The 25,400-nt window shown below is 51.6% G+C and overlaps 1 protein-coding gene across 3 annotated transcripts in view; it reads right to left on the bottom strand.

The window, feature by feature from the left end:
- SLC39A11 (solute carrier family 39 member 11) overlaps positions 1–25,400 on the bottom strand; it is a 116,374-nt gene that overhangs the window by 25,203 nt on the left and 65,771 nt on the right. For all 3 annotated transcript variants that reach the window (XM_075044206.1, XM_075044207.1, XM_075044209.1), the window contains exon 6: positions 18,951–19,121. In XM_075044206.1, coding sequence (XP_074900307.1) covers positions 18,951–19,121 — 171 coding nt within the window. The remainder of the gene's footprint in view (positions 1–18,950; positions 19,122–25,400) is intronic.

Here is a 25,400-nt window from a genome sequence, read left to right as displayed (position 1 = left end):
TTATGAGTGCACTGGAGGGGAAAAGATCACAATCCTCACCAGCTGAAATATTATTTTAGTAAGGAGCAGAGCAGTGCAAAACACCAAAATCTGTTCACAAAGGTTCAGGCTCAGCAAACCTCTCTGCAGAGGGTTGTCCCTGCAAGGTGCAGATGACTTGGTGCCACGGGGGCTGCAGAAGAACCAAACACCAATTTATCCCATGAAGTCCCCGGGAGCTGTGCTAAGCCAGGACCAGGCTCCCAGCAATGTCACCTTCCCTGTTTCTGGTCTCCCCGTGCCCAAATACGAGCATGACACTTGTACAGACAGTCTCCAAAGCAGAAGGAAACCCAAACTCCCCGAGAAAACTCCTACCTTGCGGATTATTATATATTACAGATAATCCCATGATTTTAGATTACAGTTATTCCCATAAACCCCAAAGAAAACCAGACGAGGAGCACTTCCCAGGAGGGCAGCGGGTGCGACAGACCTGTGATCCGCTGCTGCCTCCTCCATGCAGCTCCTCGGGGATAACGGCTCCATCCTTCTCTGCTCTCCTCCTGCCCTCTCTCAAACTTTTCTTACCCTCTCACCACTGGCACAGGTCCCTGTCCCTCCCAGAAAATATCTGATTTTCAGAAAGCGTCAAACCACTGCTACTTTTTTTTTTTTCCTTTGTTCAAAATCCCCATTTTTGTTTTTGTGGCCTCTCTGGTATCGCTCCACTCCAAGCAAGGTTGCGGGGGGTGGAAAAACATTCAAAGAACAAAAGGAAACCTGTTTGTGTAGCTGGCTGGGTTTTTACAGCCTTCAAAGGAGGCAATTACCTGCTCCAGCTGCTGGTAGCCACGTGAGGGGACAGTGGGGACTATTCAGATGAGCATTCAAACAGGTTGAAAATGTCACTGAGAGTGTTTACCTGTGTACTGGAGGATAAGGTCTCAGAAGAAGAGGGCTGTGTGTGTGTTTGTGGTCTTCTGAATTTCCAGTTGCCTTGGAAACACACCATAAAAATCAGCACTAACTCAGATAATCACGGCATTTGCATCGAGTCCAGGCTGAACACGGAGAGCTGAAACACTCGACAACTCCTCAGAGCCCCGATCCAAGCCTTGTGCCAAGGCTCAGGATGGAGACAGGGAAAACGACAGCAGCAATCAACCCCACGTACAGGGTTACGGGGTAAGAAGACTCCGAATTGTCCCTAAAATATCACGTCTGGATGGTAACACCATCTAGTGAAACAGCCAGAGGAACTGGGGCACACGCCAGACCCGGGAGCGATCACACGCTGGTGCAAAGTGCTCACGCTGCCCAACATCACCCGCCCGGGAGATGGGCGAGCACCCGGGGACAGGAGCAGAGCCACCGAGGGCTGCGACTGCCAAAGGGGCTGCACCTGCCCATGGTGATGTTCTGAAGGTCTCTGCTCTGCAGGCGGTTAAGCAAAGTTTGGGAGGCAGATCTTTTTAAAGGCATTTAATGGCTGTGCTCAGGACAGCTATGAGGATGTAATGAAGCTCCACACAAATGGGTCTGGCACTGCTCTTCCGAAAGATTTCTTTTTAAGCGAGACTCGCCCAGAGAGCAAAATTCAAAGGACAAAAGCGCTCATTTGTGTGAATAACAAAAATAGCTTTGACAGAGGGGAGAAACCACAACGATTTCCCTGCTGCAAAGCAAGTCTCACAAATAAGAAGCTCAGCAGCACAATTAATGAAAGTACAAATCACATACACATGGAAACAAATTATGGGAAATTAAAATCAACAGATGGTGCGTAGTGAACTGCTTCTTTGGAGAGGGAGAAGCAGCCGATGGTGGAAGCTACAGCATGGTGGAGATGCTCACCAGCATGGAGAGGAGGAGGTGGCACAGCAGCTGCTGGCCATGGGCTTGTCCAGGTCCCCGCTTCCCACGAGAGGACATCAGAGCTGGGGCAGGATGAGTATGACCACGAATCGGCCAACGGGCTGCCGACCCCAGAGCATCTGACGGGAACTCACAGCCAAGCAAGTCTGGTGTCACGCGTGGTCCAGAAACAGCAGGGACTCCAGCACATCCCACGGTCACTGCTGAGGCTTGGGAAGCCTCTAATTATATATAGCAGATATTGTGTGACACACTCAGCCCATTGTCGAGATTTGTTTCAAATATTTCATTTAGAAAAGGCTGCCAAGATCACACAATAACTTCACCGCTTCAATAACACAGGTTCAGCCTCTTTCAAAGAAGATGTCAAACCTCAAAATGACTCTGTTTTACGGGTAAGCAAACAGATACACAAAGATTTACATGGAAAATGAAAAGAAAGAGCTTGCTGCCACTTTGCCCACACTCAAAGCCAGCTCAGCCTTCTGGCTGCAGCCCCTCTCTTGGGTATTCTGCACACACTCAAATTATAAATAGCCCAAGCGGCTTCTTCAGGTGAGAAAAGACACAAAAAGAGAAAGGTTAATGTTTCTATGTCAACCACTTACAGATACACTGCACTGAAGGCTCTGCAAATGGATGACTAGGACATTAGGTCACTGAAGATGGGTATGGGAGAGCAGATCTCCTTACCCGCTGAAGGCTCAGACATCAGCTTGAAAAATAAAAAGCCCTGTGCGATTTCTGGTTCTTGGCACCAACACGAGCAAAGACAAAGAGAAGCACAGTCCCGGGCAACCCTGAACGACTGAGGGATTTACGGTTTACGGTGGGCCACCGCTCTGTGGAGGGCAAGGCAAAAGCCCCACAGCCTGGGTTGTCAAAGAGGGTGGAAGGCAGGCGTGCATGTCCCACAGGAAACCTTTCCATGTCAGAGAGGGTTTTTCCGAGGATTTCAGTGGCTGAAGCGGTTGTCAGCCCCTCTTGCAACCAGCGATGGAGCTGGAAGAGCCGGAGAGTCCACACAACCCTGTTAGCTGCAGAGCTCACACAGTGAAGGATGGGGTGTTAATTTAGCATCTCTTTGCAGAGTTGTGGAACAAAGAAAGAAAAATATGACCAATCTCAGCCACTGTCAAGAAAACGCTTCTATTTAACCTAAACAAAGGGATTTTGCCTCTCTTGGGCTTCCTTGGCATTACAATTCAAGACGCTTTATCCTGATAAGGCATTACCCAGGGATCAGACTAATCCTACGCTAACTTAAGGATCAGCTACAAACCTCTCAGTCAGCAGTGCTCATTGCAAAGGCATGTTTTCCTCTCTGCTTGTTTTCCGAGAAAAGAAAAAAAAAAAAAAAAAGCCTCAAAACCTCAAACTGAAAAGCAATAACCATGCTGGAGGGTCACAACAGAGACTCCTGTTGTTAATGCCAGACAGCTACAGGATGTGTTATGGCAGCCTGCTGATCGTGGTGGCAAGGACAAAAAGCATGATACACATAAGTCTCCTTACATACTACATCTAATATGCAAACCAGATCTAAACCAGGGAGTCTTCATAGCACCATGGACCGGCCACCAGCTCCAAAGCCAAGGGGAACCCATTTTCCCCACCCTGGGAGCTCACACCGTCTCTGGGGCCAAGCCCTGCCGTCTTCGTCCTCCTGGCCGTTGGTTTGTGCAGGATCAGCTCCCTCCTCCGCAGCCTCGGAGGGCACGTTCAGGGCCACGTGTCTGGTAGCATAGCAGGGGAGGACCACGCAGGAGCGGGGACAGCATGCAGGTCCAGCAAGAGCATTGCTCTGAGCCCAAAAAGCATCTTTCCAGCAAAGGCAGCCAGCGCAAAATTTGGAAAGGAAAAGCCCAGAGGGAACGCCACAGCAAGGAGGAGCCGGTGCAAAGGGAAGGACCGTTGGAAAGGGGAGCGGAGCAAAGCTGGATGAGCACAGAGCGATGACAAGGCACCACGGGCAGGCAGAAGGTGATGGTGCGGTACGACACAACAGCCGCAGCACTGAGCGGAGCGGCCAAGGAGAGATTTACGCAGCGCACGGAAAGCTGGCAAGGAGGACGTCAGCCAAGGAGCCGAGCGAGGACCACGCTACTCCCAGAGCACCTCTGACACCTTCACGCTTGGCCTGAGGTCCCCAGCTCCCCCAGCGCTCATCCACCAGCATGCAAGCACCGGCGAGCAGGGGGGACTCGGATGTTTGCAGCATGCTGTTACAGCTCTGGTTTTATTTTTACTTTAATTTCACTTCAGTGACCCATCAGCAGAGCTGCAAAACAGCACAAGATGTTCCATCTCATTTTGCCAGGAGGACAGCGACAACGTTCCCGTCTGCTCTAATCCACAGGAGCACACGAATTGGCTGGGATGGGCTTTGGGATGAGGCCCAGCACCGATCCGTCTCCTCCTCCCCAGCGCGGAAAGCTCTGCACGCTCCCACTCCACGCTGGGATGTTTCTGGGGAGGCCAAAGCTCTCCAGCCCCCGTGGGACCACATGGGCTCCTGATGTGGTGCAGCATCACTGTGATGCCCTGGGCTGCAGGAGAGAGTCTTGCCTTTGGACTAGCCCAAAAAAAAGAAAAAAGTGCTTAGTGCTGCACTTTCCAGGGAATTCTCCTTGGCAGGGAGGAAAGGAAGGTTTGCTCAGGCAGGAGCGAGGTGCTGGCGTTGAGGCAGCCCACAGTTGAGGTGGGACACGTCTGTCCTGGGGTGCCTGGATGCGGCTCCGCACTGACAGTTCCTAACCAGCCCTGATACCAAAGACCTGGATGAGGATAATGTACAAAATACACAAATAACTTTAAAAAGGAAGAGATTTACTGAAGAGATGCTTCTGCTTTGAAAGCAGAAGGCTCTGTCATTAACAGAGATGGCTCCGGCCAGCCCAGACTCGCTGCTCAGGTACACACTGATGGTGCTGTACGTGTTCAATCAAAGGGGAGGAAACCCCTAAACTACGCAGAATTTGGGAAACTAATAGAGATTGAACTTGCCCGGGAAGCTGCTTCACTTTCCCTGGTCTGAAATCTGGTTTTGCCCGCTTTCCCCAGTCTGAAATCACCTTCTGGCACTGCCCAGAGCATTGAACACTGTTTCTTTGCTCTCACACTCTCCAGTATCTATTTTCCAAGAAGCACCAGCTCCAGCCCTGCCCGGAGCAGCCGGCTGTGAGGAAAGCAGCCGCTTCCAGCCTCATATAGCAGGGCTCGTCCTCCAGCACCTCCAGCTGCAAATGCCACGCAAGCCTTAAGTTCAAAGGATCAACTTGAAAGTGGAACGGCTGATTCCATCCCATCAAACCTCTCCCTTATCACCCACCACCTGAGTCCGCGAGAGCTTGGCAAGCTCAAAGAATCGGGTGAAATTAAGCAGCCTGCGATTTTAAATCCTATTCAGGGCAGCTTATGCAGCCAGGCAGGGATCACAGCCCTCCGCCACCCGTTCTCGGTCTCAATCAGCAGCCAAAAAAACCTCCCTGCAAACCCAGGATCCGGGTTTCACAGGGCTTGCCGAGCTCCTGCCCTCACCAGCTCTGTTTTCGAGCATGAAATGAGCTTCACAGCCACCGCGGGTAGCCACTTGTAATTCTCGGGAGAAGGTCTGTTCACAAAAACAACCAAAAATAAAAGCCCTTCAGATTCCCCAGCAATCCAAACGAGTAAATAGCAAGCATCGCTCACAGGGCCTTGATAAATTACAGTGGCAAGTAAATTAACCCCAGTTATTATGTTACTCTTATGTTACTCTTAGCCACAAAGAGCAAGAAAATGAACATAGGCTGTGGATAGAGAACAATATCCTACAGGAATGTTAAAGAATCAACTACACAAAATTCACTTTTCTCGCCAAATCAGTTTGTCATCACGTAGGCAGGATTTCAGGAATAAAGAAAATGACATCGCAGCATCCCGGAGCTCGTGCCTTGTCTGGGATCACCGCTCTAACACGTGTCTGTTTTGCAGGCAGCAATGCCACTCGCCTGCCCTCTGCTCCGTCTCATCTCACACATGAACGTGGCAGCAGGCAGAACGCACCGGGATGCTACAGGCAAGACCTGACAGCCCACTCTTGTGGAATAGCATCAGAGGTGTTAGGGGTTTTTTGGGTTTTTTCCTCTTTTCTTGATGCACAAGCAGGTTAGGATGGCAGTGAGAGGGGAACACAGACCCGCTCCTCTCCGAGAGGATGCGCTCGGCAGGGTGCCGGCAGCACAGCCCACCCGTGGGTGTCTTTGCCTAAAAAATACCCTTGCAGGTAAAGGAAAACTCCTCTGGGGATGCAGCATGGCCATTCTGGGCAGGCAGGGGAGAAGGTGATGATAAAACAAGAAGCAACTCACAGATCCCGCAGTCTGAGCGAAAGCAAAATCTTGGGCTTGGAGGGAGGGCAAAGATTAGAGGAAAAGCAGGGTTTGTAAATAACTTCTACCTACAGCAGAAATACCGCAGCTCTGCCTGCCGGGGACATCAGATTTCTGGGGCAGATAAGGAGAGCATGGCTCAGTGGATGTTTGTGCCTGCAGAGCTTTGAAAGAAATGGAAAGAATTATGGATTTAACAGCAGTAAATGCCTTTCTTTGTGAGCAAAGGAAAGAGTCCACGATGCTGAGAATACCCTTTACATGAGCTAACGCACACCCAACGCAACACAGGACCGCGGGTGCCAACATGGAAGCTGGGGCCAGAGACACGTCCGCAGTGGTTCATTGCAAAAGCATCCTCTGATTAAACGAAGCAAGTACCGCCGGGCTCATAAACGGCTGCCCAAGTCCTTCTCGGTAATGCCAAGTATGGCAGCAGCTGCACGTACCTTAGTGCCTAACACCCACTGACCCGTGCTCCACCTGCAAGGCCGGGACCGCGCTTCTTCCACCAGCACCTCGAGCCTGGCAGCGGCATTAACGGAGCCGGGAGTGACATTATCTCCTCCTGCGAGGATTTATGAAGCTAATTCTCCTGGGTCAGCAAATGAACATGCTTCCTTTAAGAAGGTACTACGGATGCCAACATGTCATCAATTATTCATTCTGCTCTTTGAAGAACTGTTAAGTTCCTAGTGGGAAATTAATCTTGCTATAATGAGGTTTGTATTTCTATGAGAGTTTAAGCATGTCCCTGTCGCCACTATTCAAACTCTTAAGTTTTTTCCCCCAAGATTGAATTCCAGTTCCCTCTAGGTAATATCATTTTGCTATTACTGCACGAGAAAGCGCGGAGATTACCAGATTTCATTGATTTTCATGTTTCTAGGTATCCACCACTGTAAGACTAGCGAGCAGGAGGTTAAAGTCATTTTAGAAAGATTTTTTTTTTTTTTTTTCTTTTTTAACTTAACCGAGCCAGAAAGCAGTGGATCTCACTTTGCATTTGAAACACAAATGCTACCGCTGCTCCGGAGGTGGCCTTGCTTGGCCATCATCCGCACACACGCGCAGCAGTACGTCCCACCAGCTCCAGTACTGGTAAGCGGCGTTTCCCCCAAAGCCCCAGCTGTCCCCACAAGACCAGAGGTCCCGGCACAGCGGCGTGAGTGCTCTTACTCTTGACCTGCTGCTTGACACAGGCGACCTGGCCACTCTCTGCATAGCGTTTCTCTTCCACGTCCATAACCACAGGCTCTTCTGAGTGAGAACACCCGGATCCCTGGCACAACCTCCCCATAAGAAGCCGCCTGGTTGGATTTCCACATCCCCGTGCAGCACAACAGCCCCGAGACACCATTCCCCTCCTGCTTCAACCCACGCGGCTGCTCCTCGAGATACCAGCAGCACCCTCGCCACTTCCCAGGACTTCCAGCAAAATGTACTATCACAAAAATGTACTATCACAAGAGCGTGGTGATGCTAACCCCCCCCGAAAGCCCACAGCCCCAGCTCCCCAGACCCCATTCCCTCAGAGGCAGTAAGAAGAAGAGCACCTTTTCCAGACCCACGTGAACTGCCCCATCGGTGTAAGGTTTTCCATCCCCACGCTAAAAACCACTGCTGCCCACGCACGCATGTACAACACGCCGACACCTTCTGGTTAAACACTTACGGCACCCGTCACAGCTGCCGTGCTACTTAACGAAAACAAAACAAGCTGCTGCAGTTTATTCTAAAAAATTGCTGCTCGTTAGAGTTTGGCTTCAATTCAGCTCACCCCGGTGGGACAGAGCTCCCCGGGCTCGGGCAGGTTTGTCACGGTGGGAGATAACCGTGGTGGAGAAATCCTTGTCCTCTAAACGTGCATGTGAGGAGGATCCGGGGAGCAGGAACAGATTGTGGTGCGGACCGAGCAAATGCACAGGAGTCCCTCGAGCATTACTTTGTCATGAATTATTATTAAGTGGTGACAGCGTGCTTGACCTGAAGGGAGCCCTTCAGCCACACGTACAAGCTGTCCGCGGAGATCCCGGCGCCAACAGGAGCTGTGACAAAGTCACATTGGCCAAGCAGGACTTCAACTTGTTTTATGCCTTCTCTGCAGCCCTGCAGAAGCAGCCAACTAACGAGGCCAGATCACTCCTAATTATTACCCTAGCCAAAAAATCCTTTCAGCGGAACACAGAGACAAAATTTAAATGATTAATTTGCAGTTTATAGCGGCATATATTATTATTTGCGGTATGAATTATTCACTCATCCCCTCTCCTCCCCCGGGTTCCCAACGAACAAGAGCTTTTGTTTGAGGGACGTATGGTGGGATGGGGAAGTGGCCCGGTCCCCTTCCCGTGTGGATTTGCACGCCGCAGCCCACGCAGCGCTTGCATCCTGACCCTGCCAACAGACGGTGACAGGACGGAGAAAACAAAACCCAAGGCACCAGCTGGATTAATCTGCTCAGACAAAGCAGTCCCGGGCAAGCATTATTCTCACGACTATTTGCAACCACGGGCAGATGCAGGCAGCAAGCAGGCAGGGTCACGAAGCCCCACGGATCCCATCCAGCAGAGCCTCACCATGCTGCCCCTCTGAAATGCTGGCTGTGAAAAAAGCAATAGGAGAAAAACCTGTTTCAGTGCTATCTTACACCATAACGCTCCGGAGGGAGCAAACAACTGAAAGGTGTGAGCACGGCTGTGCACGTCGTGCAGAGAGCTGCCAGCTCCGGCACGGCTGGTACCGATGGGAAGCCCTGCAGTGCCTGCTCAGGTAATCCCACGTTCGTGGGGGAAAAAAGGCGCGTGGGGGCAAAACCCGATAAAGGTTTGCACAGTAAAGGAAAGCACAGTAAAGCCAGGCGGTTTGAAAATAGAGACAAATTGCCTTTCCGGGTAGGGAATTGCAGGCAAGCCACCACAGACCTGCTTCAGCATCGCATGTTAGCTCAGCTCCTCTCTCCTGCTCCAGGGACGGCTCTATAAATGACTCAGGAGTTTACCCATTAGAGGCATTAATAAAGCACTGATTCAGCAGCGGCTGAGGCCCATGACGTGCATACATTAAGCTGAAAGAAGGTGAAACATCTCAAAAGCTTCTGACGTGCCCAGACAGCTCAACTCTGCCACTTTGATTTCAAAAGATAAAAAACTAATGGGGCAGCTTTGCCTCCAAGTTTTCCAGGGATTCGCGGATGGGTCCCATCAAGGTTATGCAAGAGGCGATGAAAAACAGCAGATGATGACAAGGTCGAGCCAGCCATCACCTGCAAAAGCAAACAGCTGAAATCTCCAGCTCGCCAGCGCTTAACAGCAGAATGGACACAAAGAAAGCCAAACTATATTGCTGTGTGCAACGCCATGGAGTTAAAATGCCATTAAAAGGGGATTTTAAGCCCCAGTGTGCTACCAAATACCTTACCCTGAGGGGGTTCCAGGCAATTTCACAGGAGCTTTGTCTGAAAAAAGCCTCCAGAATTGGGCACTCACACCAGTGAACCCACCTGTGTGCAACCGGCCGAGCTGCAGGGGTTGCTTGGGTTTGAAACAAGGAGGGGAGCAGTGAGCCCGAGCTGCTCAGAGCAAACCTGGTAGGATGTGACACAACGTGACTCTGGGCGACTCTTGGCAACGGATACGGGGAAAAACCAGCCCAAAAGAAGCCCGTGGCCTTGCTCGAGGGTTTGCGTCCATTAAACAAGGTGGAATTTGGATAGCATGAGGCAATTCCCCTAGTGCCACCTCCTGGCTTACCCCGCAGGAGCCAGACCATCTACATCCCACCCTGTTCCACTTTTCTCCCCCTTTCACCAAAGCACAATGTGGAGCAAATCATCATTTCAATCCATCGAGCAGCATACGGCCACTGCTTACACCAGAGGTACCTGATTTTAAAGAATTAAAGTAACTGCCCAATGTCCCAAAGCTCCTTCATCATGGAAATGCTTTTCTGGAAGAAGAAAACCCTTTCCTAAATTAACAAACCAGAACTACTCTAAAAGCAGGAACTGACCCATGCTGGAAACGGGCTCTCCCTGACCCCACACAACCTGAATCCATCACAGATATTTAATGTTTCATTTCTAGCACGCAAATGACTTCTCAGGCCACTGCTCACCGATATTTAATGCAGCAGACCTGCGAGATCTGATGGGGATAAGAAAGAAAAGGAGCTTCCACATGCATATTTCAGTGGACTTTCATTCCAGCTGGTGAAAATACTGTATTTAATTGGCTTTTGTCACCTTTGTGGCTGTTACCACTTACGAAACACCGATCACCAACTCAAAACGATGCCGCAGAGATAAATGCACGTTATCAGTTCTCCACTGGCTTTCCAGGTGTCTGCCTACAAATTAGTTTTTGAAATATGAGCTGCTGTCAGTGGGGCATTAGAGACCCTGCAACTCTCGCCCCCCTGCCCATGCTCTCCCCTGCTTTAATGGTGCCAGCGTGATGGGCTGTAACACCCCCCGGGCTGCAGAGGAAAACTTCCCAACCATGCCCACAGAATACATGAAATTACATTTACATCGGGCTGTTATTCATGCACCATTTCCCAAGGCACCCCGGACCCAAAGCCTCAGCCTCCGTCTGCCCAGGAGGAGCAAGGGGAAATCCGAAGGGAGCCAAGCTGGTGGCCTGGAAGCCGAAAGCAGCCCAGAGCCCCGGGGCCAGGACCCTTCCCATCACCGGCAGTGATACAGCCCTGCTCTGCAGAGGGGCACCCACACCTCGGGTGCACGCAGCGGACAGGGAAACAGCGATGCACGGCATGCACGAGAGCCCTGTTGTGCCCATGGGAGGATTTCTTTTTAGCCTCCGCCTTTACAAGACCAGGTTTTTGCTGGTGGCATCTCGCCATGAGCAGAGGAGCGGGGCAGAGCCGTCCCACGGCTGCCGAGAGCATCGCCCGCAGCCGGGGCTGCTGCCCGCATCCTTTGCCCGATGCCAGCACGTTGCCCGGCCGCCTCGCCACGCTTTCCACCCCCTCGCACCGAAGCTTAACGACTTTGAGCAAGTCGTTTCAATCCGTCGAGGTGCTTAATAGATGAAAATGTCAAAATATGTGCTGATGAGGCGACAATTAATGGAAGGTTTAATGAAAGGTTAAAGCAACCTTTCCCAGAGCGAGCGCGTGCGTGTGGCCGTGCTCCTCCTGATCCCACATGAGTCACCGCCGTGCCAAACACTCCGGTTAACATTGAACACCCAGCTCTGTCTTTGTGGGCTGCATCCAATCTGACCTTTTTCATCTCCCCCCGGCTGCTCGCAGGGCCATCACGTCACAGCACCGCTGGAAACAACAACCGCTCGATCCCTGACGCATCCGTGCCCGAAGAGTCCCTCTGCAAATCAAACTGGAGATGCGATGGGTGGCAGCCTTGGAAAGCCACGTCCCAGGCTCGTTTTTCTCCCCAGAGCAGAAAGCACTGTGAAAAATTCATAACTGTTCAAATGTGCAGCTTTCCATCCTTCTGAGTCACAAGCACAGGCTAAGCCAGTGCCAGGGCCAGCGCTCTCCTCTGCTCCTCTTGACCCTCTGCAGCACTTGAACTCCATCGAGTTGCTGTACAACGTGCTCATCGCACATGCCGACACCTTCCCTTACCCGCATCTTCCTTTTTACCCTCTTGCCTGAAATGCAAGCTGCAGAGAAATTTTTTCTTACTAAAAATAATGCCTTTCAGTAGAAATCAAAGGTGCTCCAAGAGTGCCCAAGAATAACCATTAATAGCAATGCAGCCAGCAGAAGTCACAGTGGAAGGAGGTCTGCTGTAATTTCAGAAAAAGGCATCACACAGACAAGACACAGATTAATCGGTGCAGCTAAATGGCTCCCGCTCTCATGCTCTGCCAAACCCCAGTGGGTACCAAACGCATATTAAAGTCAACAATTGTAAAATAGTCTCAATTTCAATAGACCAACAAAAAACCCCATCATTCAAAATGAATGTTATCAACCTTTAATGGATCTCTGAGAATATTCATATAAATAATTACTTTTCTTTATAACTGAGATGCAATATCACATTCATTGCCCCAGCCTTCTCTTGGGAGGCTGAATGCATGGGAGCGCCTGTCCCAGAAGAATGAATTCAATCAATTTTTGCTAATGACAATGTAACCAGCCTGGAAATCATGCCGTCCCAAGGAACACCAATCTGACAGCACAGCACGCAACCTCCGTGCTGCTGCAGCCATCCACGAACCCCTCTCTCCATACCCTCCCTTTTGGCAACAAGCAGTCTGTTTGCATCCTGGAATTCACCAACATCCGAGGACCGGCTCCACCACAGAAAACACCAGCTCTGGTTCGGGTCTGACAGATAAGCTCTGGCTGAACCTTACTGCCTTGGTTTAAGGTTTAAAAAGCTGCAGCCTCCAGCATCCCACCTCGCACCCATTGGCGGAGCATGTCAAACCTGGATTCAGGCACTGCCGCAGTAAGACACCACTGCTCCTCACCTGGGAGATGCCAAACCACCCCATGGGTTAGGGTTAGGGACAAACCTCGCCGTGAAGCTCCCTCCTCACCAGTGGGAAGATATCCTTTTGTTTTGGACACGTCTCCACCAGCTGACACCCAAGCAGAAAGCACATTGCACACCTACATCGCACACCTACATTCCTCGATGCCAGGAGCTGGTTTTGGCAGAGGTGCAGACAGGCAAGGAGGGATGGGTGGGACTAAATCACTGTTCACCACTGGAGACGTCCGCAACAGGGGACTGGGCCAAGGGGTGACAACACTGCGGTCCCCATCAGCTTCCTCCACCCGCGGCCAGCTGGATCCCGGGGTGATGGCAGCTCAGGGATTCAGCTCCCATTTGCAGCATGAGCTGCCGGCATGGCACGATACGGCAGGCAGGATCCCCCACACCCATCAGCCAACAATCAGAACCAAAACCAGCCGCCTGCTCCTCTCCTCTAGACAGTCATAAAGCAGGAGACGCATAAAAGGACATTAAAACTGGTTAAAGCTGTAAGAAGCCATAAAGAAAAGCAAGTGTCCAGGCAGCTCCCATATCTAAGTGGGCAGTTCTCACTCCTGGGCTGTCCCCAGCCAGATCCCACCGCGCAGAGGGCAGCCGGCAGGTCTCACGCTATCTGGCCCAAGGGCACTCAGCTGAATCATTTTCCTTCCCAGGCAAAGCTGCAAACAAGCGTGTTTCAAATCAATTTGACATTTACCATCCTTCGGTGCAGACTTCCCTTCTACCCCCATTTCCTCAGGATAAAACAAAGTGGCAGCAGCACTTGCTGCCAGACTCTGCACCTTCCTCAGGGATGGAGAAGTGATGCAGAGCTGCCACGGGGACGAGCAGGAGGTGCCTGGCCTAAATCGATCACCAACACGAGGAACCACCACTGTAAGTAAAGGACTCGGTCGTGCCTTGATGTGAGGACAGCCAGAGACATTGACGCCAGCCTGGTGGTGACAGGGGGACACAAGCAGGGTGCCAGCACTCTAAATCCTGCACCCCCTCCTCCGCACCAGCCCCGGGCTATACCTTCCCCGGGGCATCATCTCGCCCCCACTCCAAGCGTTGGCCAGAACCCAATCTACGAGTTTTGGGGCTAAATCTCTTCCTCCTGGGCAAGCAGAGAAGGAGGGTCCCCAAAAACACTGCTGCATGCCAAGGCACGATGGCGGTGCCAAACCATGGTGCAGCTGGGTGCCTCTTGCTCCCATCTCCAAGCGCAGTCCCAAGGGGGATGAACTCGGACACTGTCACCCGGGGGTGCAGGACCTTCCCCCCGACCCAGTGCAGCTTCCCAGGAGACTCATTCATCCTTCCCATAGACGTCGCCATCTAGAAGTTTCTCCACTTAAAATCTTTTCCCTCCTGCCTGTAGCGATACCCCACCATCCCTCCCCTCCTCCCCACAGCACCTCCGCCACCAAGGGTGAATTTGTTCTATATTTAGCTCACACAGTCTGTCTTGCTCCTTGCTTTGTTCCTTCTTACTAAAAAATAAATAAATAAATTCCAGCTTGTTAATGGGTTTCTGGCAATGGGAACTGGAGAGAAAACCTCAGGTGGAGCCACGTGAGATTTGGGGGGCAAGCAGGGAACATCAGTGCCGCCTCGCACCGTGACTCAGAGGCTCTGTGCACGCCGCGGTGCCGCTGCCGCGTCCCATTTGCTCCCTTCCAGACACCTCTGCTTAGCCATGACACTTGAGGCAGAAACATCGCAGAAATAGAACTGGGGAGCAAACGTGGAACGATAGGATGGATATGGAAAAGCAAGATATTTTCTTGCAGGAAGGAAAAGGCTGGAGCAAAGCGGACGACTCCGGCTCTGCGCACAGCTCCTGGGGATGGGGCCGCCCCGCTCTGCCCACCGCTCCAGCCCCAAACCATCACAAAGAAAAAGGAAAATTCAGGTTTCCTTGGCAACATTAGGGTGGCTGGAAGGATCACCTTGCACCTGCAAGCAACCAGACCCAGCATCAGCCCCACTGCCTCCCCCAGAAGCAAGCGGCAGCAGAGGAGGGTGCAGATGCTCCTTAGGGTGACAGATGGATGGGGCACCGCTGTCCCCGCAGCCAGCAGGACCCCAGCCAGGTGCCTGCCATCAGCTGAGCGGTATTTGTGGAAGAAAAAGCCGTGTTTCCCAGTTGATGGAGGAAAGCAAGGCAGGGCACCGCCGCAACCCGACATCTGCAACTGCTTCCCCGTGCCCACTGGCACATACGGACACCCACCAGAAAATGACTCGGGCTCCGGTTAAGCCACCAAGGGTCCCAGGCAGGCGCAGACCCCTGCGACACCCCGGTGACTCCAGGGAGAGCCCTGGGGCCACGAAGACGGTTGCAGGACATAGCCTTGGTCCTGTTCTCCACCTCCCTTAGAGCGGTGTGAGCGTTACGGGCTCCTGCAGCATCTCCACGCCGGAGGACCTCCCCAATCTCCCCAACCTGCACAGCACCGCGGTTCGGCTCAGAGCAGAGCCGACCTCTCCGGGAGCTCCCCGGGGAGCTGGCAGCAGACCCACGGCCCCGCGGAGCTCCGTCCTACCAGGCTCTCCTCCTCCTTTCTAAATGAGTGCAAAGAGAAAGGCGGTTCAACTCACACCTCACTAATTGTTATTTGTGATACACCAGTAACATTTTAATTAATCTGAAGCCTTCAGCATAACAGCCACCCAAGGTACAAAGATAAACCAGAATAAACAGAGCCTGATTAAATACATAATTAATGTTCTACTAAACCCAGCATATATGAATATTAATTAACAGGAACAGTCTGCAGTTTGGCATCTCCTGTCATTATCAATTTATTCTTTACATTGCCAGCCCCAGCTTTGGAACAAATTAACAAACCTTTTGGTTGCCGGCAGAGCCTACTAAATACAAACTGAACGCGAGAGGCTGGTCTTTACATTCAATTATCTCATCCACACATTAACCAGCTTCCAGCACATTTGCTTGAAACCAAAGATAGATGCATTGCCAAGACCGAAACATGTTCATCCCTAAACGGGGCTCAAAGTACATAAAACTGTTCTCTGCTGGCAATAATAAGAGGAAGTCCATTCCCCACGAGCAGCAGAGCAGAACAGGGCCAGACCCGGTCCTTGTGAGGGTTTTGGTGAAGGGATGGAGGGACTTGGTAGAGTTTGAGCTCAGGTGTAAAACACTGCAGGTTTCAGAAGAGCAAGACCACCTCCAGCCCATCAGAGGCACTTGGGCAGACCAGAGGTCCAGCAAAGTGAGCATGGACAGGAGCAGTCCCCTCCCGGCTGCATCCTCCTCGCCGCAGCATCCCCGCACCAGGGATGTGAAGTTTTACGAAGCGTTCTGAAGTGAAGGGTAGGACAGAAAACCCTTGGGAACTACCTGGACAACCTCCGATGACAGGTTCCCTGCAAACGCACTGGGCTCACAGGGAAGCAGAGCGAGCACCACGGACGCGGCGCCAGAGCCGCGCACTTCTGCCGAAGCGAGCGCCGAGCGATTTTGCAAGCCCAAGGGCCGGGCGAGCCGGCTGCCCGCGTCTGGCAGCCATGCCGAGGTGCTGAGCATCCCCAATTTCTCGGCTCAGCACCTCCCGCCTCTTCGCCCGGCACAGGCGCCGCCGCCCCGCACGCTAACCGAGGTGTCATTACGCTGCAGGAGTCTGCGCTAATTATAGTGTCAGCCTTTCCGCTCGCAGGGATGATAATTGAGGTAGAGCATTACAGTGTTTCCAAACCCTGCGCCGCAGGCAGGGGCCGCAGCAGATTGGAGAAGTGCCACCGGCGCTGCCGAGACTTTCCTGGGAAAGCAAAAGGATTTCAGCGAAAGCCAAGCCAGACCCCGTCCCGCTGCTCACCGAGAGGCCGGACCAGCATCTGCTTCTTCACACAAGAAGGACCAGACGCCGGTAATGAGCAAGGCAGGCCACAAGCTCCTGTTTTAATCACAATCTGAATTATTTATTAGGGTGAAATCGGTGCTGGCATCCTGCGACCTGCAGGTAGGGCTCTGGGGAGCACGACGGCAGACACGGGCTCAAGTCCAACCTCTGCGACTTAAAATCTCTGGATGACTTTGGGCAAACCCCCATTGAAACGAGGACGTTGGCACAGGGCTTTGCCATCGCCGAGTGGCCCCACCGAGCACAAACAGCCAGTGTCACCCACCCGGCCCCACACCAGCGCTGGGGGGCTGCTGGAAAGGGCACACACCAGCTGGAAAGGAGCAGGAGAAGGACTTTGGGGACAGGGCTTGGCAGGGACAGACAGCCCCAATGTGACCCAGAGACCCCCACTGAGCTGAGCCTCCAGGCAGGGGCTGAGCAGCAGAACAATCCGCAGGTCGCCGCTCTCATACACCTCTCTGGATATTAAGCTTTAATATTGTGACCTTTACAATGCAAGAGGGAATTTCTGAGCCTCTGTAACCGTCCAAGGGTGGCTTTGTGTTCTTGCAGAAGCAATGAAAGGTTAGACCAGCGTCTCTGCGGCAGCCAGGGCCGTGTTGCCATTAACCTATTGCTACGGGTGACGCTTTGTTCACTCCTCCACAAAACTTTCTTTTTTTGCTGGTGACAGAGACAGGAATCCCCAGCCGACACAGCCCGAGGCAGCGAGATGCACACGCCGCCCGGCTCTTCACCCCAGCTCCCTGACACTTCGTTTGAAGAATGAAATCCAATTACGGTTCGTTCAGTGCAAATGCTTCCCCATTTTTTGCGTGTGTGGCTAATTTAAAGCTCCCTACTTGCCTCGTCTGCCAGGCATCTACCTCCCCCAGCAATACATGGAGCTGAACTAAGGCATGTGAGTTATCTACCTATAATTGAAAAAAAAATAATAAAAAAATAAAATAAAAGGGATGAAAAGAGGAAAATCCACAGGAGCAGGAGTACACGAGGGTGCTCGGAACTGATGACTGGCTGGAAGGAAGCAATTACTGCCCAGAGACAAGCAAGTAGCAGCAAGGCTGGAAGGGATGGCAGCTCACAAGTGCTCAAGCAGAAGAACGCCCACGCACAGCCCAGCTCCAACACCAAGGCAGCCCGCTGCGTGTTTCCTTTGATTTTTTCCTGCCATTCAATTCTGGGGTGCCCTTGCAAGGGGAAAAATACAGGATCTGTGATTACAGACCCATAACGGAGCCTTTTCAACCGGGATGCCCATCCAGTGACGGAATTTAAGACAGATGCCCTGGCATTGGATAAAAGTCACTCTCAAAATCGAAAAGCACACGTGATGACGCAAGGCAGCTCCCCCTCTTCTCCGGCTCTGACGGTTAAAGCAAGCCCCGTGCTGCAGCAGCTCTCACGGCTGACAATAGCCGCCTCCTTGCCAACAAGCCACACGTTCACGCCAGCTCAGAAAGCACAGCTCTTCCAAAAGCGCTCATTGTTTTTCCCCAAGTTTACAGATCCAAGTTAGGCAGAAAAGCCTTTTCCTATTCCCCCTGCATCCCCCCATCCAGGCTACAACCTGAGACAGGCAGAGACTGAGCAGAGAACAGAGAAAGGAAAGGGGATGGGAAGGAGAAGAGGAGGAGGAGGAGGGAGGGGAGAGGAAACCAGGAAAATAAGCATTTGAAAAGGTTGCCTTATATTACTTTCAACATCACCAAGAACTGCAAAGTAGCCGAGCATCCTCAGCTGTTACAAATTTATCTCATTTTTTTTATCGCACCTTTTTCTGCAGTCTCAAAGTCCAGCCCCTGACAGGACACAGGGCTCTGCAGTTTTGCATCTACCGGCAAACTCCATCCCTTGAATAAGAAAGCCCCAATTGTACATGCTCCTGCAGAGAAGCAGCGCTTTAAAATGCATCTCTTGCTAGTACACAGACCAGCAGAGAAATGTAAAGAGACCAGAATTTGTTGTCTTTACAGCGTCACGTTTCTCAATATACTCTCGGATTTACAATTTTCGCCCACGACAGGCTGGCAATAGCGAGTGAGGCTGCAGATGTTCAAGACGTAGCAGCAGCCTGAGCCCGCGGGCTCCCTCCGAGCCGCCTCCCCATAAGGGGTTTTGCTGCCAAGACCTTACGTGGTTCAGCCCTACCAAAAGAGCGAGATTTGACGTGATAGACCTTGTCAAAAGGCACCCAGGCACCCACTCGGCGAGTACCATCTGCGAACAGCAAGAAAAAGAAGAAGGGAGAGAAGGCGGCAGCCCTGTATGATCTTCCCAGGACGGCATCGACCCCGGGAAGAGGCTCCCCGCAAGTCAGGATTGGATGGACAGACGGACGGGACTTACCTGGGATGTTGTGGATGGTTATAGCGAGGATCATCAGCATAATCCGCCTCCAGCTGCTGCTGCCGGCCATCGGGGCACCGTCCCTGGCCACGGGGAACGCCGGGGGGCCGTCTGGCAGGCTGGCCCCCACACCCTTCCTCCTCTGATAGGGCTCCCCGTTCTCACCTTTGTCTGGGGGTACAGAAAAAACAGCCAGGTCAGCCAAGAGGGTGACAGACGGACAGCCGGACATCTCCTGCCTCCCTTCCCCAAAGGAAAAAGCAGAGAGAAGGAAAAACACTGACCAAAGCAAGGCTGAAGGGGTGTGTGTGTTGGCCCCCCCTCCCCTTCGTTTCACTTTAGGGTAGGGGGGTTTCCCCCACGCAGACCACAGAGCCCTGTGGGAGACCCTGAGACAGTAGCTCATCCTCTGCCTCCTTCTCCTCCTCCTCCTCCTGGGAGCCGATCCTGGTCCTGCACAGCTCCCCAGCATCACTCCCGGGCTCACACCCACCTGCAAACCCAAAGTCCCGATCTGGCGGGGATGAGCCCTGGGGCTGGTGTCTGACGAGGATGATGAGGACAGAGCTGCCGCGCAGCAGCCGCAGGGACCCGCGGGGAGACCGTCACCCCCCACCAACCCCAAACCTGGCAGGTCTGCTGTTCCGTTGCCTTCACTGATGAAGGAAACCCCTGCATTTTGATTTCACCCCAATCACAAAACGAGCATGCTGTGCTGTATTTAGCAACTATTTGTTCCGCTACCAAAAGATTTGCCACTGCTATTTGCTAAGACATTGCCAGATAACCCCGGGCTCTCCCAGACCTCTGCTCCCAGCAGGACCATTACTATCAGCTCTATTTCAACCAGTTATTTAAAACCATGCCACTAAAACCCAAGCCCCAGTTAGGGCTGTGAAGGGTGGAATCAGCACCAGGCAGCAGCATTACTAAAGCCTACGCATGCTGAGACCTTGACTGTTCACCTTCACCATGAAAAGGTGAAGGGAAACCAAGAAACCAGGAGCACAAAGTCATCAACTTCACATAGCAACAGCTATGGCTTCATCTTAAAGATCTGACATTTAGACAATAGAATTCTCTCTCCCTGGATTTATATAATTCTCTCTCCTGTCCCTTGACCCACCCACTCCAAGATTTTTTCACAGACACAGTGCAAGGAGCCATGTGAAACCATTTTGACGGAATGCCAATTGCTTCCCCTGCCATTTGGAGGCAGGATGATGCCCAACCGTCACGTCGCACGTTGCACAGCGTGCGTTTTCAGCGCCAATTAAGAACCTCAGCATAAGAGGGCTCATGCAAATTGACACAGGAGGTCACCTTGGGAAAGCAAGGGTGTCAGCAACACTCTGCATCTTGCCATCTGTAACACAAAAACAGACACGTAAAGGCATCCCAAAATGGTCCTCAACACCACAGAAAATAAAACGCAGAATTTAATATGTTTTGGTAACCAAAAAACCAGGTCAAAGACTAAAACCCCACTTGACAGCAGTGGGACCAGGCAGCGATCCGGCGGATTCCCTTCTGCCGCTTCCCATGCTATAGGAGCATCCCTGGACGGCATCAGCAGGGCTGCAAACCACGCTGCCCGCGACTCTCACACTTTCCCCCAAAAGGCCACCACCGCTGCTGCTCTGCAAACAGAGCAAGATGCTGCGCAGATAAATATTGTCGTTGTTGTTAGCCGTACGGAGCCAGACACTTTCTGTCCCCAAATCCCAGCCCAGTCAATAACGCGCAGTAACATTTGATGGCAGAGCTTCGTTCCAGCCTGCGGGGACAGAGATAAATATTTTTTTTAAGCAATAGCAAGGACAACCAAATCCAGCAGAGCGGCTTGTCCAATTCACCGCAGGAACGCTGGCGCAGCAGACCCCTGGCAACGGGGCAGCCGAGGCTGAAGTCACTTACAGATGAAAGTCTCTTCTTCTGCCAGGCCAGATTACTTTAATTGCTTGGCACACATCCCCCGGGCCCCACAGACAGCGTTATCCTCAGCTGACCTTGCCCTGGCCACCGACGCTGACCCGTGGACCCGTGCTGGCAGCCCCATCACCGCAGCACGATGGGCATGGGTATGCACCCTGGCACTGTCCCCGTGCTGCCCCTGGGCTCCCAGCATCGCTGCTGGACCACCTACACAAAAACCAGGGTGATGCGAGGATGCAGAGAGGCGCAGAAATCCCCCTCCGGCATCAAGGGCTTTCCAGGGAGAAGGAAAAATGGTTTACGTGACATTTAGAGAAGAGCACTTACGTTCAAGTGACAAAACACCAGTGTTTCTCCCTTTACAGAAAGCAACAAGTGTTCAATAAAAGCACAAGCGACCGCAACACCGCGACAGCCAGGGCAACATAGGCTCTTGAGGCAGTTTTTGCGAGGTACAAATGCAGGGTGAATGCTGAAAGCAGAGGTTTCAGTGGCTGCTGGGGAAGCTTTGCACTTTGCAGACTTCGGGTATCTGCTGGGGAATGCAGGGAAAATGCAGAATGTAATATCAGTGACTTGTTTTTTCTTAAATCAGGGCAAAAAAAGCTGCCTGCTGACAGTGCAGTAGCACCTCAGCTGTGCTCTCATCTCTCACAGCACCAGCTAAGAACAGCATTACTGACACCAGGCAGGCAACTCCAGCGCTGGCAATTTTCTTCAATTTTTTTTTCTTTTTCTTTTCTCTCATCTCATTATGTGACCTGGTCCAGTCCACCCTTAGCATTTCTGACTTTAAGACTGTGCTTAAAAACAAACCCAGCTGTTGACGCAAGAGAAGTATATGCCATCCAAGAAAGTACAAGCCTGTGCCCAACATGTTTTCTTCTGCAATCTTAGATCTTTTTCCCTTACCTCTTTCTCACCTACCCCAGCTCTATCCCAGGACAAGGCTCAGGCTGGAGCCTGCGTCCTCCTCTCCTGGGTTTATCCAGCCTCTCCCTCCAGCCACAGCACAGCACGTAACAAAATGCCAAGTCAAGGAGCCATCCATCACCCCACATCGCTGCTCCGGCCAAGTCCTTGACCGCATCACCCCCATCTTCTCTGGGATAAACTAAACAAAATGAATAAAACTGGAGATTTACTTTATCAGGGATGATCTGATCATTACAATACAGATGATGGCCATGTGCTCCCAGGCTGAGGATGGGCAGGGCAGGCAGGACTACCTCACCCAGAGCCACGCAGCAAATCCACAGCAGAGCCACGGGTGGAAACCCCAGATGTCTCAGTTCCTGTCCCCACAGTTTAGGCAGAATGAGCCAAAAAAAAAAAAAAAAATCAAAACCTCCCAACTGCTTTTCACTTGGCACTTAACAGAACCGATAAACCAAACGTCATCAGCGTTTCCAAAAACCTAACTTCCCAGCTCTGAACAAAACTCTGCCTTGGCATCTGCTCTGCTTGCAAAAATGTTAATTTGTCCCCCCACTATTACACTCCCGTCTCCCTTTTGGCTATTTCTCATGCACCATTACCTACACACGGAGCTCCCAGGAAGGGAAGAGCCGCCTCCTGCTCCAGTTTGACCCAGTTGTCCAAAGCAATCCTGGCAATGGCGAAGCACTCACGCACGGGAACTCCCAGGGCTTTGAGCTGTTGGTTTATTGGGTTTTTCGTTGCCTTCTTCCAGTCGTACTCTCTCCTTATTTCCCTTGTCCCTGGATTCGATGGGTTCACCGCAAAACTGCGCTGTCCCCCAGGACTCCTGCCGCAAGGCAGAGCGAGGCTTTTTGCTGGTGTTTAAACACCAAAGCGAAGCCTTTCCAGCTCCCTCTTCCAGGCTTTGATCTCGGCTCCCCTGACTCCTATTTGTGGGCGAATTTTCATTGAGGAAAAAAAGCGTGCTTTGCTGAACGCCTGGCCACGAGCGTGGGGGGAGCCCCAGAGAGGAGCTACGAACGCCGCAGAGGGACCCAGACCCTCGGGGCTGCCCGTACCTGCCGAAACCAGATGCCCGAGAGCATCAGACACGAACATCCCACTCGGCTCGCAGGTATTCGGCTTCCCCGGCTCCGCAGAGGAACAGAACAAGGGATGCAACGGCCGACGTTCATCTCCTCCTGTCGCCTAACTGGGAAAGTTTCAGCTACCCCCATTCTGTTGAGAATTACCGTGGCGTTTTGGCAGCACTCTCTCCCCATTATCAAATTACCAGAAAAGACCTATTTTACAGCTCTCACTAATGAAAGCGAATGCCCAGACCAGCTCCGTTGCTTAACACAAGCCTGCCACTCGCTAAGGTATCCATTCAGTCCCAGCACACAGGTATCACTTCTATTAGATACCTTTTTTTATTATTATTATTTTATTTTACTTACAAGTAGTCTGCTTGGTACTATTGAAAAAACTTTTGATGAAAATTAGACTTTTTACAAGCATATTTGAAGTGCCTCCGAGGACAGTGGTGACAAAGGACAGCGGGGATGCCACAGTGCCCACGGGGCGAGGAGCGCCGCTCCCGCCAGCAGCAAACGGGGGAAATCTGTGGGAAATAAACAAAATAGATGCAGCTTTTATAGGGGAAGTGCTGAGGCTGGTTTGGATGGACAATTTGAACACAAAATTGCCTCTCATACAAATTATCGGTGCGTTAGCAGAGGATAAAGGCAGCAATAGCAAAACCAGGGAGACAACCCCAGCATAATTTTCCCAGTAGTGTCACGCATAACAGTGAGACTACAAACCGCACACGGGTCAAGTGATGTGTTTTACTTCCAATTGGTGTTGGAAAAGATAAAAAAAAAGGATAATTATAGTGGACTGATGATACCAGCTCACAGTGTTGGACACAGCACGGGAGGGGACTTGTGCGACTGTCACACAAACTGCAGGACCCAGAGTGCTCCCAGTTTGAAACGCTGCATTTGCACAGGCCAAGGGGAACAAAACAATAATTATGGCTAAACACGGACTTGGCTGGAAATCAAGAAAGCCTCAATAGCAAATTGGGGTAGCGATAAGAGCAGAACAAGGGGTGGTTTCTAAAGAATAGCTGACACAATCAAACAAGGGTGCTCAGAAGAAGGTTGCCAAGACAATTGTGTGGCAAATAATTATCTGCGCCACATACATTATTTTAAATCTTGTTCACAAAAAGTCCTCTATGAATTCTACTCGATTTATCATTATTGAATTTCTTAGTAAAGCTGCAGGGCAAAGATTCTGCCAAAAGTTTAATTACATATGTGCAGCCTGCTGCATTTTTCATATCCTCTGCAGCCAGCACTGGAAAAAGATAAATGGCTTTGAGTATGGCTTAAACTGCTGGTGAAATATAAAAAACAACTGGCTTCTTATCAGCACGTGAAATGGCTTTTTATTTTTGATTATTTCTTAATGAAAACTGTTTGCATTAGCCATGAGCTCAGCTTTATTGTACTCGCAAGCAGTACACAAACAGCAGAATATGCTATTTACTCTCTGTGCTCAAAAAAATCCTCTTCACTGCAGCACTTTAGCTCCCAAATTCAAACCAAAGTCTATGGAGCTCTCTAGCTTTCCACATCTGCTTTAGAGCCCTCCTCCTCCTCTCTAATTAGGCCTGGCTTTAGCCCTGCCTCTCTCCTCCTACAGCTCCCAAATGCTTGAAGTTAAACGTGCTCAACCGGGCTGCCGAGCCAGGGATGGGGCTACTTAATTCCCCCGTCCACAAAGCCTCTGTGCAAGGAGCCCATGCAACCCCACTTAGGCAGCCTGAGACCCATTTTAGTCTCGATTTGGCTGCAAACCTCCCCCTCCAGCCCAGCTCCACAGCACCGGGGAGCTCCAGCACCCCGAGGGGGAAAAGATGGGCTGGCGGGGCCAGAGGGAGCTGGTACCCCCCGGCAGAGACACGCTTTTGCAGGCAGCATCCCTGCATCTCCTTCTTTCTCCATGCCGGAGCAAACGCGTTCATAGGAATCTGGAGCCTCCCTTGGCAGAAGATGCTGGAAGGAAAATCATTTACAGCTCCAAAATCCTCCTCCTCCTTTTCCCCCATCGATTTCCCCCATCAAATTCTTGCAACAAGACTCTGCCTCCCCAAGAAGGGATCTGGACCTGCCAGCCGTCGAGGGAGGGATCTCTGGGCTCGCACGGCAGTGCAAGTCCCACGCCGGGGGCTCCGGGGTTTCTTCCTTCAGCTTAAGCTTGCAAGGGATAAATTAGCACCTTCATTTATAAAGATTTGTCAGCTCCCATCTTTAAAGTGTGGGAGAAAGGAAGGAGAGACAGTGCCAAGCACGGATGCACAATAGACTTATTAAAATTTATGATTAACTGCCGCTCACCGGCTATTTGTAAAAATTGTTTGGCGTTGATGCACATGGGAACAAGGCAAAGGAAGAAAAGCATCAAATACTCTTATTTCGAAAGCCTCCACCCAGCAACGTCTCTGGCTCTCTCATCTGTTTCTACAATATCCATTATAATTGCACCCGCGGGGCAGCAGCCCCTAAGACCAGGTAACAGCAA

This window comes from Buteo buteo, chromosome 13 (genome assembly GCF_964188355.1).
Source record: "Buteo buteo chromosome 13, bButBut1.hap1.1, whole genome shotgun sequence".
NCBI lineage: Eukaryota > Metazoa > Chordata > Aves > Accipitriformes > Accipitridae > Buteo > Buteo buteo.
This window is presented reverse-complemented; position numbering and strand designations above follow the sequence as displayed.